The sequence below is a fragment of the Malurus melanocephalus genome, unplaced genomic scaffold (genome assembly GCF_030028575.1).
Source record: "Malurus melanocephalus ecotype Western Australia unplaced genomic scaffold, MMel_1.1 scaffold_861, whole genome shotgun sequence".
NCBI classification, from domain to species: Eukaryota; Metazoa; Chordata; class Aves; order Passeriformes; family Maluridae; genus Malurus; species Malurus melanocephalus.
The window spans coordinates 107,726-119,422 of record NW_026624093.1 but is presented as its reverse complement, the minus strand read 5'-3'; the positions used below and the strand labels follow the sequence as shown (position 1 = coordinate 119,422).

The 11,697-nt window shown below is 52.5% G+C and overlaps 1 protein-coding gene across 2 annotated transcripts in view; it reads left to right on the top strand.

Moving 5' to 3' along the window:
* Window positions 1-530: 530 nt before the first annotated feature.
* The window catches only part of SMIM11 (small integral membrane protein 11), a 13,675-nt gene continuing 2,508 nt past the window's right edge, over window positions 531-11,697 (top strand). The window contains exons 1-5 of one of the 2 annotated variants that reach the window (XM_057385725.1): window positions 531-595; window positions 1,604-1,665; window positions 4,973-5,062; window positions 6,569-6,748; window positions 8,207-8,364. In XM_057385725.1, the coding sequence (XP_057241708.1) occupies window positions 5,042-5,062; window positions 6,569-6,736 (189 nt within the window). In that variant the 5' untranslated portion in view covers window positions 531-595; window positions 1,604-1,665; window positions 4,973-5,041 and the 3' untranslated portion in view covers window positions 6,737-6,748; window positions 8,207-8,364. Of the gene's footprint in view, window positions 596-1,603; window positions 1,666-4,972; window positions 5,063-6,568; window positions 6,749-8,206; window positions 8,365-11,697 lie in introns of those variants that run through there. The other variant, XM_057385726.1, reaches the window with a different exon arrangement.

Here is an 11,697-nt window from a genome sequence, read left to right as displayed (position 1 = left end):
GGGATCCAGGGGCAGCCACAGCTTCTCTGGGCACCCTGTGCCAGGGCCTGCCCACCCTCCCAGGGAACAATTCCTGCCCAATATCCCATCTGGCCCTGCCCTCTGGCACTGGGAAGCCATTCCCTGGCTCCTGTCCCTGCAGCCCTTGGAAATTGTCTCTCTCCATGGTTCCTATGGGCTCCTTCAGGCCCTGCAAGGCCACACTGAGCTCAGCCCAAAGCTTCTCCTGTCCAGGGTGAACAATTCCAGCTCTCCCAGCCTTTCCTCCCAGCACAGCTGCTCCATCCCTCTGACCATCCTGCTGCCTCCTCTGGGCTCTCTCCAGCAGCTCCACGTCCTTCCTGTGCTGGGCCCCAGGGCTGGAGCAGCTCTGCAGGTGGGGTCTCACCTGAGCAATGGGGCACAGGGGAACGATCCCAATCCCTTTCCTGAGGGCTCGGGGGAGGCTMTGTCCCTGCGGGAGCCGCTTTACCGCAGACCCGCTCCTTTTTGGGGAAGCCAAGCAGAGCCCTCCCCGCCGCAGCCGAGCGGGCGGAGCGGCCTTGCCGGAGCTGCAGTGCGGGAGCGCCGCCCCCCGCCATGGCCGCGCCCTGAGGTAGGAGCGGGCCCGGGCCCTTCCCCTCACGGCCCCGCGGGGATCCCGGGACCCCGGCCCGCATCGCCGCCGGCCCTTAGCGCTCTCCCCGCAGCCTCGGCTGCTTTCCCGCCGGGCCTGTCCCGCTGCCTTCCCTGTCCCGCTGCCTGCCCTGCCGGGCCTGCCCGCTCCTGCCCTTCTCCACCCCCGCTCCTTGCTCTCCAGGCCTCGTCCTTGTTCTCCAGCCCTCCTTGCGTCTTCCCCACCCCCCTTCTTTCTCTCCAGTCMCTTCCGTGTTCTTTGCCCGCTTTCTTTGATCTCCAGGCCCCCTCTTWGCTCTCCTGTTCCCCTTCGTTATTCTCCCGTCCCCAATATCTTGTTCTCCGGCCTCTTCCTTGCTCTCCCACCCCCTCTCTTGATATCCACCTCTCCCTCCTTGTTCACCAGCCCCCTGTCCTTGTTCTCCATCCCCTTCCTCCTTCTCCAGCCCCACTTCCTTGTTCTGCATTACCCCCTCTTTTCTCTTCAGCCCCCTGTCCTTGCTCCATCCTTTCCTTTCTCTCCACCCTGTGATTTTCTTGCTTTCTGCCCTCCCTCCTGGTTCTCCCATCCCGTTCCTTGTTCTGTGTCCAGGGCAGCCACAGCTTCTCTGGGCACTTTGTTCCACCCTCCCAGGGAACAACAATTCCTGCCCAATATCCCATCTAGCCCTGCCATCTTGCAGTTTAAAATTATTGCCCCTTGTCCTGTCACTCTCTGCCCATATAAAAAGTCCCTCTTGATCCTTTTTATAAGCCACTTTAGGTACTGGAAAGARCTCTGAGGTCTTCCTGGAGTTGTCCATTCTCCAGGCTGGACAATCCCAGTTCTGTCTCCTGAGAAGAGGGGCTCCAACCTGGGGATCACCTCTGTGATCCCTGATGATGCCCAGAACAATCTGATGTGCCCCTGGCATTTCTGGGTTTGGTTTGATTTTAATCCAGCCAATGAGATTGAAACATCCCCTCTGCTTTTTTCCTTTTTTTTCAGAGTTTGGAGCATGTGAGAAGTGGCCAGAGGAATAAGTAATATTTTAATTTCTGCTTCATCAGGTATGAAGATCTTGATGGGTTTTTTAGTTGTTTTTGATGTKGAMKYKKRAGYTKRWYCMAAAWYMRRRWYCCMRRMSGKTTKGGWTKGRAARGRMCYTWAARRWYMWYYYMWTKSMAAMCCYKSCAWKGGSYKGGRMMMCCCCCAGGRTACTCRGAGCCSCATCCAGCCTGGCCTTGCAGAGTGACACCCCTTTTCCAGCTCAGAAATGACGCATTTTAAGTGCTCTTTGGTAACTCAGTAGCGCGGTGCTTTCTGAGGCCTGGAGTAGTTCAGCAATCCCCAAAGGAATATGTCCAGCCCCATTCTGTGGGAATGATGGAGTTCTTGGYAGGCTGAGATGTGCTCTGGAGGATTTTGATGCTCTGGATGTTCTGTGGTGCCTCAGAGCTGTCCATGTCCTGCAGACCCTGCCCTGAGAGCTGGGCTGGGTTTCCCATGCAGGGCTGGAGCTGTGATCCAGGACCTGGGAGCCCTGGATTCACTTCCATGCTCCACCATCCCCCCACGTGCCTGGGGCCCAACTGTGGTGGGGATCCTGGGGCTGGAATCAGGGCTGATCCCAAACTTTGGGATGTGGTGCATCCCTCCCTGAGGRACACGACCCTCTGGAATGGGCTGTGCCCTCTGTGCCTCCTCTGCACCCAGAGGATCCTGGAGCATTTGGTGTTCACAGGAATTGCTGGCACAGCCCTGAGGTGGGTTTGGAACAGACCCTGTCCTCTTTCCCACCTGCAGGACTCTGATCTGCTTCACCAAACACAATTCCCAGGGACACAGCACGGAATCCCAGAGTGGTTTGGGTTGRGAGGGACCTGAAATCCCACCCAAAGCCACCCCTGCCATGGGCAGGGACACCTCCCACTGTCCCAGGCTGCTCCAGCCCCAATGTCCAGCCTGGCCTCAAAGGGATCCAGGGGCAGTCACMAGGGGATGGGTCTGCTCATGGCCTCAGCAGCCTTGCAGGGCAGCCACCTCCCATTTGTTAAGGAATAAAACTCCAGAGGAGGCCTGGCAATGACCAGGGAGCTGCAGTCCCAGGGAATCCATGTGAGGCYGATCCCTTTTATCCCATGGTGTATTAGCTGGGGGAGCAAATCTCAGGGAATACCCGGGCAGTGCTGCTGTCCCTCCTCACGTGGCTGCACACGAGGGCTCCCTCCAGGGCACTGGGGGAGTGCTGCCCTTCAGTGGGGCCAGGCTGTGTCCCYGTGTTTGCCAAGGGAGCCTGCGTTTTCTGGGGAAGGAACAATGCCTGCTGTGGATGTGTTCCCASCTCCTGGCTGTGCCTTATCTCCTCGGCAAAGGCAAACACAAAATTCCAGCTGTTTATTTGCCTGAGGGCTTTTAAGATATCCCAGCATTAAAAGCAAAGTGTCAGGAGCTTTCTGCTCTTGCAGTGATGACCTCAGTGCTCATTAATGGGGTTTTTCAAATGTGAAGGGAATCCTGAGATCCTGGAATGGTTTGGGAAGGAAGGGATCTTAAAGCTCATCCAGAGCCACCCCTGCCATGGCAGGGACACCTCCCATTGTCCCAGGCTGCTCCCAGCCCCAATGTCCAGCCTGGCCTTGGGCACTCAAAGGGATCCAGGGGTAGCCACAGCTTCTCTGGGCAAAATCTCCCCTTTTTCTGTGCGCCAGCTTCACCTGTCCTTTTTTTTTTTTTTTTTTTTTTTTTCAATCCTGAGGTTTCAGCTGGATTTAATAAAGGCTGGGAACAAATGGAGACTGGAAAAGCCAAGAGATGAAATGGGAAGAAGTGCTTGGCCACTGGAGGCTGGTGGGATGTGGGAATGCAGCCTGGAGGGAGCAGGGACATTCCCACTGGGGTCCAGCTTCACAAGTCACTGTGGGGACAGAGCATCAGCAGTGTCAGCTCTCCCAGGAAACATTTTGGGATTGGAAGAAACATGGAGAGGCTTTGGACAAGGGATGGCGTGCCAGGACAAGGGGGAATGGCCTCAGGCTGAAGGAGGGCAGGGCCAGATGGGATATTGAGCAGGAATTGTYCCCTGGGAGGGTGGGCAGGCCCTGGCACAGGGTGCCCAGAGAAGCTGTGGCTGCCCCTGGATCCCTTTGAGTGCCCAAGGCCAGGCTGGACATTGGGGCTGGGAGCAGCCTGGGACAGTGGGAGGTGTCCCTGCTCATGGGATGGGATGATCTGTAATGTCCCTTCCATCCCCGACCATTCTGGGATTCCATGATTTTCTGAAGTGAAAATACCTTTTTTTTGGAGGTGTGGCACTCCTGACTCATCAGYTCACAGCCACCCTGACATTTTCCCAGCAGGATAAGGAGCTGCACGATCAGGATCAGCTCAGAAGCAGTGGCTGACAAACAGGAATTTTATTGTGGTGGTGACCCCAGGGCTTTGGTACAGTTCAGTCTTGGTCACAGAGCTTCACAGAACTCTCTGGAGGTGTGGGAATGTTTCCAGAGGGATCTCAGCATGGTGTGAGGGAAAAGGAGAGGATGCCCTGCTGGAGAAATGAGATCATCTCCCTGAACCTGAGCAGGGCGGGAGTTGCAGGAACATTTAATTGACTCCTTATTTCTGCAGAAAGCTCAGCAGCAGCTCTCGTGGTGTGGGGCTGATTTATGGAGCTCAGGTCTGCACTGTGCTACTCCCTCCTGCTTTTCCACTCTTGCCCATGCTCAGGAAAGGCCTCCAGGGGTTAATTTGGATCCCAGCAGTTGAAGAGGTGCAGCAGAGAGCCCAAGGCACTGTGTGCTGCAGCCTTGAGCAGCCCTGCAGGCTCTTCATGGCAGAAATTCAGCTCTGGAATGGCTGGTGACCCCTCAGGGCCCCAGGGAGTGCTTGGTTTGCCTACTTCTGTATTTATAAACTGTCAGTTTGGAGAATTTAATTAATCARTCAGAGAGGACTGATCAATCGGGGATTAATGAGACATTCAAGCTCCAAACAGAGCAGGTGGGCTTAGAAACTCTCCAAGAACCCCAAGGCAGCTCYTGTGGGGTCTGTGTGTCCCTCAGCTTCCAGCACAGCCAGGTAGGGGGGGTAACAGCCAACTCCAGCTTCCAGAGGCAGCCATGTTTTCTGTGTTTTCCATGTTTTCCTGGGCAGCTGCCAGGATTTGGGATCCCAGTCCCAGCACCTGCCCTGGGCCTGTCAAACCCCAGTCCTGCTCCTGTCACTGAGCCCCAGAAAAGTCCCTGATGTCACTGGGGACAGGCTGCAGTGGAGCCCGTCAGAGGGGCAGGCTGGACTAATTAGCAGCTTGACTAATTGTCTTTTTATTCCCATTTCTCCAAGAGTTCATTCTGCTTTCTTTCCCATTTCTCCAAGATGCTGCTGCCCTGCCCTGTGCTTCCAGGAGTGTGACCCCCCCTGGTCCTGGGGCACCCCGCAGCTGAGATGGTGGCCTTTAACTGGAAGGTGAGGCTGGTGCACRTTCCCAAAGCAGGGATTGGGCAGGGATTGCTGCTCCTTCCATGATGGATGAGCTGGTGGGTGCTGTGTGAGATTGTGCCAGGGGAGGGTTGTTTACCCACCCCACTCTCAGGGACAGGGCATTTGTTGTTGTTGTCCTTCCTTGCCAGACGTGTTTACCCCAGGATTTCCTGTTGGGGCCTCACACTTTAGACCTGAGCTCAAATCTGCTCCTCCTGCCTTTCCTCTTTCTGGGTTTTTCTCTGGCTGCTCTTCCCTCAGCTCATTTTGTTAGTGGAGGGGGATTTCTCCCCTGTATCATTTGGAGTTTTGGGGCCATAAAAGTTCTGCAGGGTCATGTGTGAGGCCCCACRGTGTTGGAGCAGCATGGAGCTGCTGGAGAGAGCCCAGAGGAGGCAGCAGGATGGTCAGAGGGATGGAGCAGCTGTGCTGGGAGGAAAGGCTGGGGGAGCTGGGATTGTTCAGCCTGGACAGGAGAAGCTTTGGGCTGAGCTCATTGTGGTCTTGCAGGGCCTGAAGGAGCCCACAGGAACCATGGAGAGAGACAATTTCCAGGGGCTGCAGGGACAGGAGCCAGGGAATGGCTTCCCAGTGCCAGAGGGCAGGGCCAGATGGGAATTGGGCAAGAATTCCTCCCTGGGAGGGTGGGCAGGCCCTGGCACAGGGTGCCCAGAGAAGCTGTGGCTGCCCCTGGATCCCTTTGAGTGCCCAAGGCCGGGCTGGACATTGGGGCTGGGAGCAGCCTGGRACAGTGGGAGGTGTCCCTGCCTGTGGAACTGGATGAGCTKTAAGATCTATTCCATTCAGGCCAATCTGTGACTGTGCAATTAATACTTTTAACATATTAAATCAATATTTAGCAATTGCTYCCAGCCGTGCCTTTCCTGCCCTGATGGTGCAGAGCCCCTGGGACCGTGGGGAGACTGACAGAGCCTGGTGTTGTTGTTCCAAACCCACTGCTGCTGTATGGGCACAAGGCTTGGCCTAAACTCAGAGCTTTGATGTGTCCTGAAACTTTGGGAGGTGCTGGAAGGCTGAGGGGACAGGGAGAGTTCCAAGTTCTCAGAGTTATCACAGAATTGTGGAATATCTGGATTTGGGAGGGACTCTCAAGAATCATCCAGGCCCTGCTGATCCCCACAGATATATCGCTTGTGAGGATTGTTCAGCAGCATTCCCACTTCCATAATTTGCCTAAAATACTCAGTTCTTCCCTTTTTATCAGGTCTAGATGGTGCAAATATTGCTGTAAAATGAGCAAAATGGGCTCCACAACTTGAGGGAAGAGGATTTTCCTTTGGCTTGGTTGCTCTGCCTGGTTTCATTTCCCACAGAATAAAAACCAAACCATGAACAGAGGAACATTACCACTGAAATGGAAGATGCAGAACATCCCTCTAAATAAATTTTAATTGCCCAAGTGTTCCAGAAGTAAATAGATAGATAAATAAATAAATAAATAATTCCTAAATAGATTCCTTTGCATTCCAGGCTCTGGAGAACTTCCCACTGCTGATGTACATTTTGGCAGCTAAAACCTTGATCCTTTGCTTGGCCTTTGCTGGAGTCAAAATGTACCAGAGCAAGAAAATCGAGGAGAAACTGAAGAGGGAACGCCAAGAGAGGCTGAAAGCAGAAGCAGAGAAGAAGGATGAGTGAAGAGTCCCTCAGGTATGGAATTGATCCCAAATCCTGGGCTTTGGGAATGATGTTAATCCCAGTGGGATTGATTTGGAATGTGCAGTTAGAACCAGCAGCAGGAATTTGCACACTCATTCTTTGTGGGAATTGCATTAACCCCTGGAAAACTTGGCAGAAACTTGTGTTTGAGGATATTTTAGCACAATATTCCCTCTCTCTTCTGTTACCTCCCTGGATTTCTATCCCTGACACACAAAGAGGGGGTTAAATTTGGAATAACTGCAGGAGAGCAGCCAGGCAGGATGCTGCAATCAACTCTGGGCCTTAACTCACATAATTAAGAGAGAAAATAATCAGCCCTTCTAGATGAGTGAAATAATTGACAGCTTGGGGGTGGTTTAGCTGGAAAGGCCACACACCATGAAATTCCCAAAAGGACAGGTTGTGTTGTGGAACACCCACCATGTGTAATTCTCTGAGAAAAATTACATTTTCCTGCATGAAACATTACAAAATTCCTCAAAGTTTGGGATTTTCATTCTGCAATTGCTGAATTCCTCCCCACTGTTTCCAAAGTTTAAGCAATCCCAGCTTTCTTGGAGGAAATCCATGAACAGAATGAGTCTTGCCTGCTGCTAAGATTCTATTCCCTGCCTTGTCATTTTTGTAGCAGTTTTCTTCCCATCTCCCTGCTCTGCAGCAAAATGGGAATTCTATTCCTGCCTGCCCTTTGGAGGCTCAGTGGGAGTTTGATGTAATGTTGCTCTTTATTCAGATTAAAAACTGAGTTCCCCTTCTGAGGTCATCCCCTCCCATCCAAAGACACTTTCAGTTGTTAAAATCTTTATGASGTTTTATTCCAAACTTGTCACTATTTTATTCCCTGCAACAAAAATTGGGAATTGTGCCTAGAAATGAGGCTCTGGGAATAACCATGGGAACCAAGTTTTTTGTATTTGCACAGAAAAGAAACCAAGAAAACCAAAGGGGGTTTTCAGTCTTCTGCTTCCAGCAGGTTCAGGACTTGGCTTTGGGCAAATTTGGGCCCCATCCCTGGAAAAGGGAAGGTTAGAGAAGGGCTGGGAGCAGCCTGGGACAGTGGAAAGTGTCCCTGCCCATGGCAGGGGTGGGGCTGGATGGGCTTTAAAGTCTTTCTAACCCAAACCAGTCTGGGATTCTGGGATTCTGGGATTCTGGGATTCTGTGCAGTGTTATCTCAGGGAATTCTGCTGGGCAAAACCCACAGCTCCAGGGATTCCTGCACCAGGATCAGGAGCTCATCCCACCAAACCTCTGTGCCCAGCAAGTGAAGGACTGGCATTAAAACTTCTCCCATTCCACAGAAATTCCCTGTCCACCAGCAGCTCTGTCCTTACTAAATTCTGGGTCTGAGAGGGAGGAAGTCCCCCTTGGAGCAGCTCCAGAGGTGCCCCTGTGCTGCCAGCCCCCRGTGCCTGCTGTTCTCACTGCTTTTTCTCCACCCGGCAGATTCCTGACTTTTGGCAGCTGCCATTGGATTCCTTTCCCAGGAGGATGAAGCCTTCCTGGAAAAGAGGGATGTGTRACCTCAGAGTAGCCCCRACRTTGGCTCCGTTTCCATTTGTACAGYGACATATCTGAGCCTCTATTTATGCAATAAAAAAAACTTTGTTAAAAAATGAACTCTGGGGCTGCTTCCTTAAAGGATTGGAGCTGCAAGGGCAGCACTCAGATGCAAGGAGTTGGCTGGGATGGGAGAGGGAAACACTGGAGGGAGAATTTGAGGAGAAAAATGCTCTGGATCCTTCCTGGGATGGTCCAAAGTTCATGGAGAGGCAGAAGGAAGTGGGGAGGGCTCAATGCAGCTTCTGCAGAAGAGCTGCTTCCTTCAGGGGTTAGTCTGTGTGGTCAGAAATTCAGCCATAAAGGCTCAGGTGTGGAAGTGCCTCAGGCACTTTCGCCTTCCCATTCCCATTACAAAGCACTTCCTAGACCCTTCAGGAAGTGAAGGATAAGCAGAAATCTGCCAGTAGAGTGGGGAAGGAGGGAAGAGGAGGATGAAGAGCCCTTGGAGAAGCTCTGGGAATGCAGCTGCCCTGAGCCCCCCAGGCCTCACCTCAGTGGGGAGTGCAGGGGATGCTCAGGGAGCTCCAGCCCTGCTCAAATCACTCTGGAAYTGCAGGGCTGTTGAAAATCTCACTTTTCCTGCTGTCTCCTTGGAGACTGGAGAACAAAAGCAGAGCAGAAACCCATCCCAGCATAGAAAAATCTCCTGCTGTGWGAGATCCTGCTGTATCCTAGAGAAATATCAGTGCTCTGGCACCCTCAGGGTTGCCAGGCTCAGGAATTCCCAGAGCCCCAGGTAATCCAGCAGTTCTCTATCCCCACCTATGCATTCCAAGGTGAAAGGGCTGGGAATTGAATTCAACCCTTGTGGTGTCAGGAGAACAGCCTGGTGTCCCCCTCCCTGAAAGGCTGCTGAAGGAAATCTGGGAAATTTGGTGGAGCCACAGTCCCAAACCTGCCCAGGGAATTGTCAGGASTGTACGGTGTCCCCCAGCTCCAAACACCTCAGTGGCTTGGCTCTGTGCAGTCACCAGTWATTTTTGGATAGTCACCCAAATCTGGAGTTTTTAGGCTCTCAAGAGCAGATTTTTCTAGACAAATAATGATAATAATGAGGTTTTTCTTCATTTTTTTAAATGACTTCAATGCAGTTGCTGTGTGAGCAGAACCAATGGGGTTTTAATGTCCCTTTAAAGCTGCTCACTGACCACCAAACCCACTGGGCTCCATGTAGCACCTAAAATAATCAAGCCTGGCTTAAAGTTTTGGTGCCCTCCCTGCCAAAGATGTGCTAGAAGGGAATTAATTTTTTTGCCCTGGTTTGAATCGAGGGGGAAGGAGCTGGGAGGAGTCTCCTCAGAGGTTTTCCAAATCATCAGTTTTTGCCTCTGCAGCCAAATCAGAAAAACCTTTGCAGGTGAAGACTTCAAATCTGGTCCAACGTGGTTTTAGAATCCCGGACTGGTTTGGGATGAAAGGGATTTTAGGGATCACCCAGTGCCACCCCTGCCATGGCAGGGACACCTCCCACTGTCCCAGGCTGCTCCCAGCCCCAATGTCCAGCCTGGCCTTGGGCACTCAAAGGGATCCAGGGGCAGCCACAGCTTCTCTGGGCACCCTGTGCCAGGGCCTGCCCACYCTCCCAGGGAACAATTCCTGCCCAATATCCCATCTGGCCCTGAATTTCATTCCTAAATGGCCATTCCTGAATGTCAGCGTAGCATCAGAGCTCAGATCCCAGAGCTTGGATAGGGGACATCYTGAATATCCTGGAGTTTCCAGTGTAAGAACAACCCTTGTCCAGTCTTATCCCTTCCCAAACAGAACCAGTCCCTATTCCCTGCTGTTCCAGGTTGGAGTTTTTGCCCTGGGCTGTCCCAGGTTCCAGGTGATTTTACCTTTGGCAATCCCGTGTGCCACAGCTCAAACAAGGAAAAAATGCTGACACTGGGGGGAGACAGCAGCTCAGCTTTGCTGCAGTTGCTCCTTCAGGAAGCAGCTGGCAACCTCGAATTSGGAAAGAATCCCAGAATCCCAGCGTTGTTGAGCAATTGGAAGAGGAATCCCAGCCCTTGGAGTCCCAGCTGTGACCAGTGCCCACCTTGTCGCCAGCCCAGAGCACTCAGTGCCACCTCCTTGGACACAGAAAGGTTTTTATGATTAAAAGCACATTTAAATGAGGAATAGAGGATTTATTCCATTTAATTGCTGAGGGAGAGGAGGCAGCAAGGATAGAGAGCCTTGGAGTGCTCAGTGAATCCCAGAATCACTGTGGAGGGAAGATTCCTTCAAGATCACCCAGTGCCACTCCAGCAKCACCAGCACCACCCCAAACCCCATCCCCAAGGGCCACATCAACAGCTTCTACAGGAACCTTTTGGAGATATTCCCATCCCAAAAAAATGAGCCAGGTCACACTCTGGTGCCTACAGAGCTGCAGGGTTCTCCTTCTCCCCTATTCCATAAAATTCCTCTTTTCCAAAGGAATGTTCAGGCTGTACCTCCCTTGCACAGGTCTCTATTTCTGATGTTGTCACCAATGCCAAGCATTGAAGACAAAAAATAAAAGGTTTAAAATTAAAATTAAAAACTGACTTTTCAACTTCCAGTGTTTGCACCTTTAGGGTGCCTTTTCTTCCCATAAAGGCTGGGTGGGTTTAAACAGGAGCTGAAATCCTTGTGGAGTGATCAGCGAAGGAGCTGGTGGGATTTTAAGGGGAAAACTTAAACTCACAAGTTCTGAGCTGGCTCCAGCAGCTGCAGGAGTAGGGAGCTCAGGGCTGGGGGGTTTCTGTGATCTTTAAAGTGAAAAATAACCCTTCACCAGCATGGTTTGGTGATTAGAATTTGGCTGAGATGAGCTCAGCTGAATTTTAGTRCCACTGGAACCTTTATTCTGAGCCTTCTGCCAGAGTCCCCCCAGAGCAGGGCTGGGGTGAGGCAGAGCCTGGCTGAGGGCCTCACATGCAAGCAATCGCAGTGTTTCCTTCCCTGCTTCTCATCTTGGCAATCAGCAATTCCACCTGCTTTTTCCTGCTCTGCAAATGTTCTGTGTGGGGGAGAATCCTTCAGAATTCCCTGGGATCCCAGCCCCAGTGTTGGTGGAATCGCTTCAAGGATGCATCGACTTGTTGTATCCTCTAATTACTGCATWTATGATAATTAGTGACTGTTCATTAACTGTCATTAACCTCAGCCTTCAAGGGTGGTGAGGAGCTCACAGACCTCACATGGGRGAGCTGGAGGAGACCACAGGGATCACCCRGTGCCASCCSTGTCCCTGCCCAGCCCCCCCAGCAATCCCAGCCTGTGCATCCCTGGCAGCGCTGTCCAAACGCTCCTGGAGCTCTGGCAGCCTCGGGGCCGTGCCCGTTCCCTGGGGAGCCTGGGCAGTGCCAGCACCCTCTGGGGACAGAAGAACCTTTCCCTGCTCT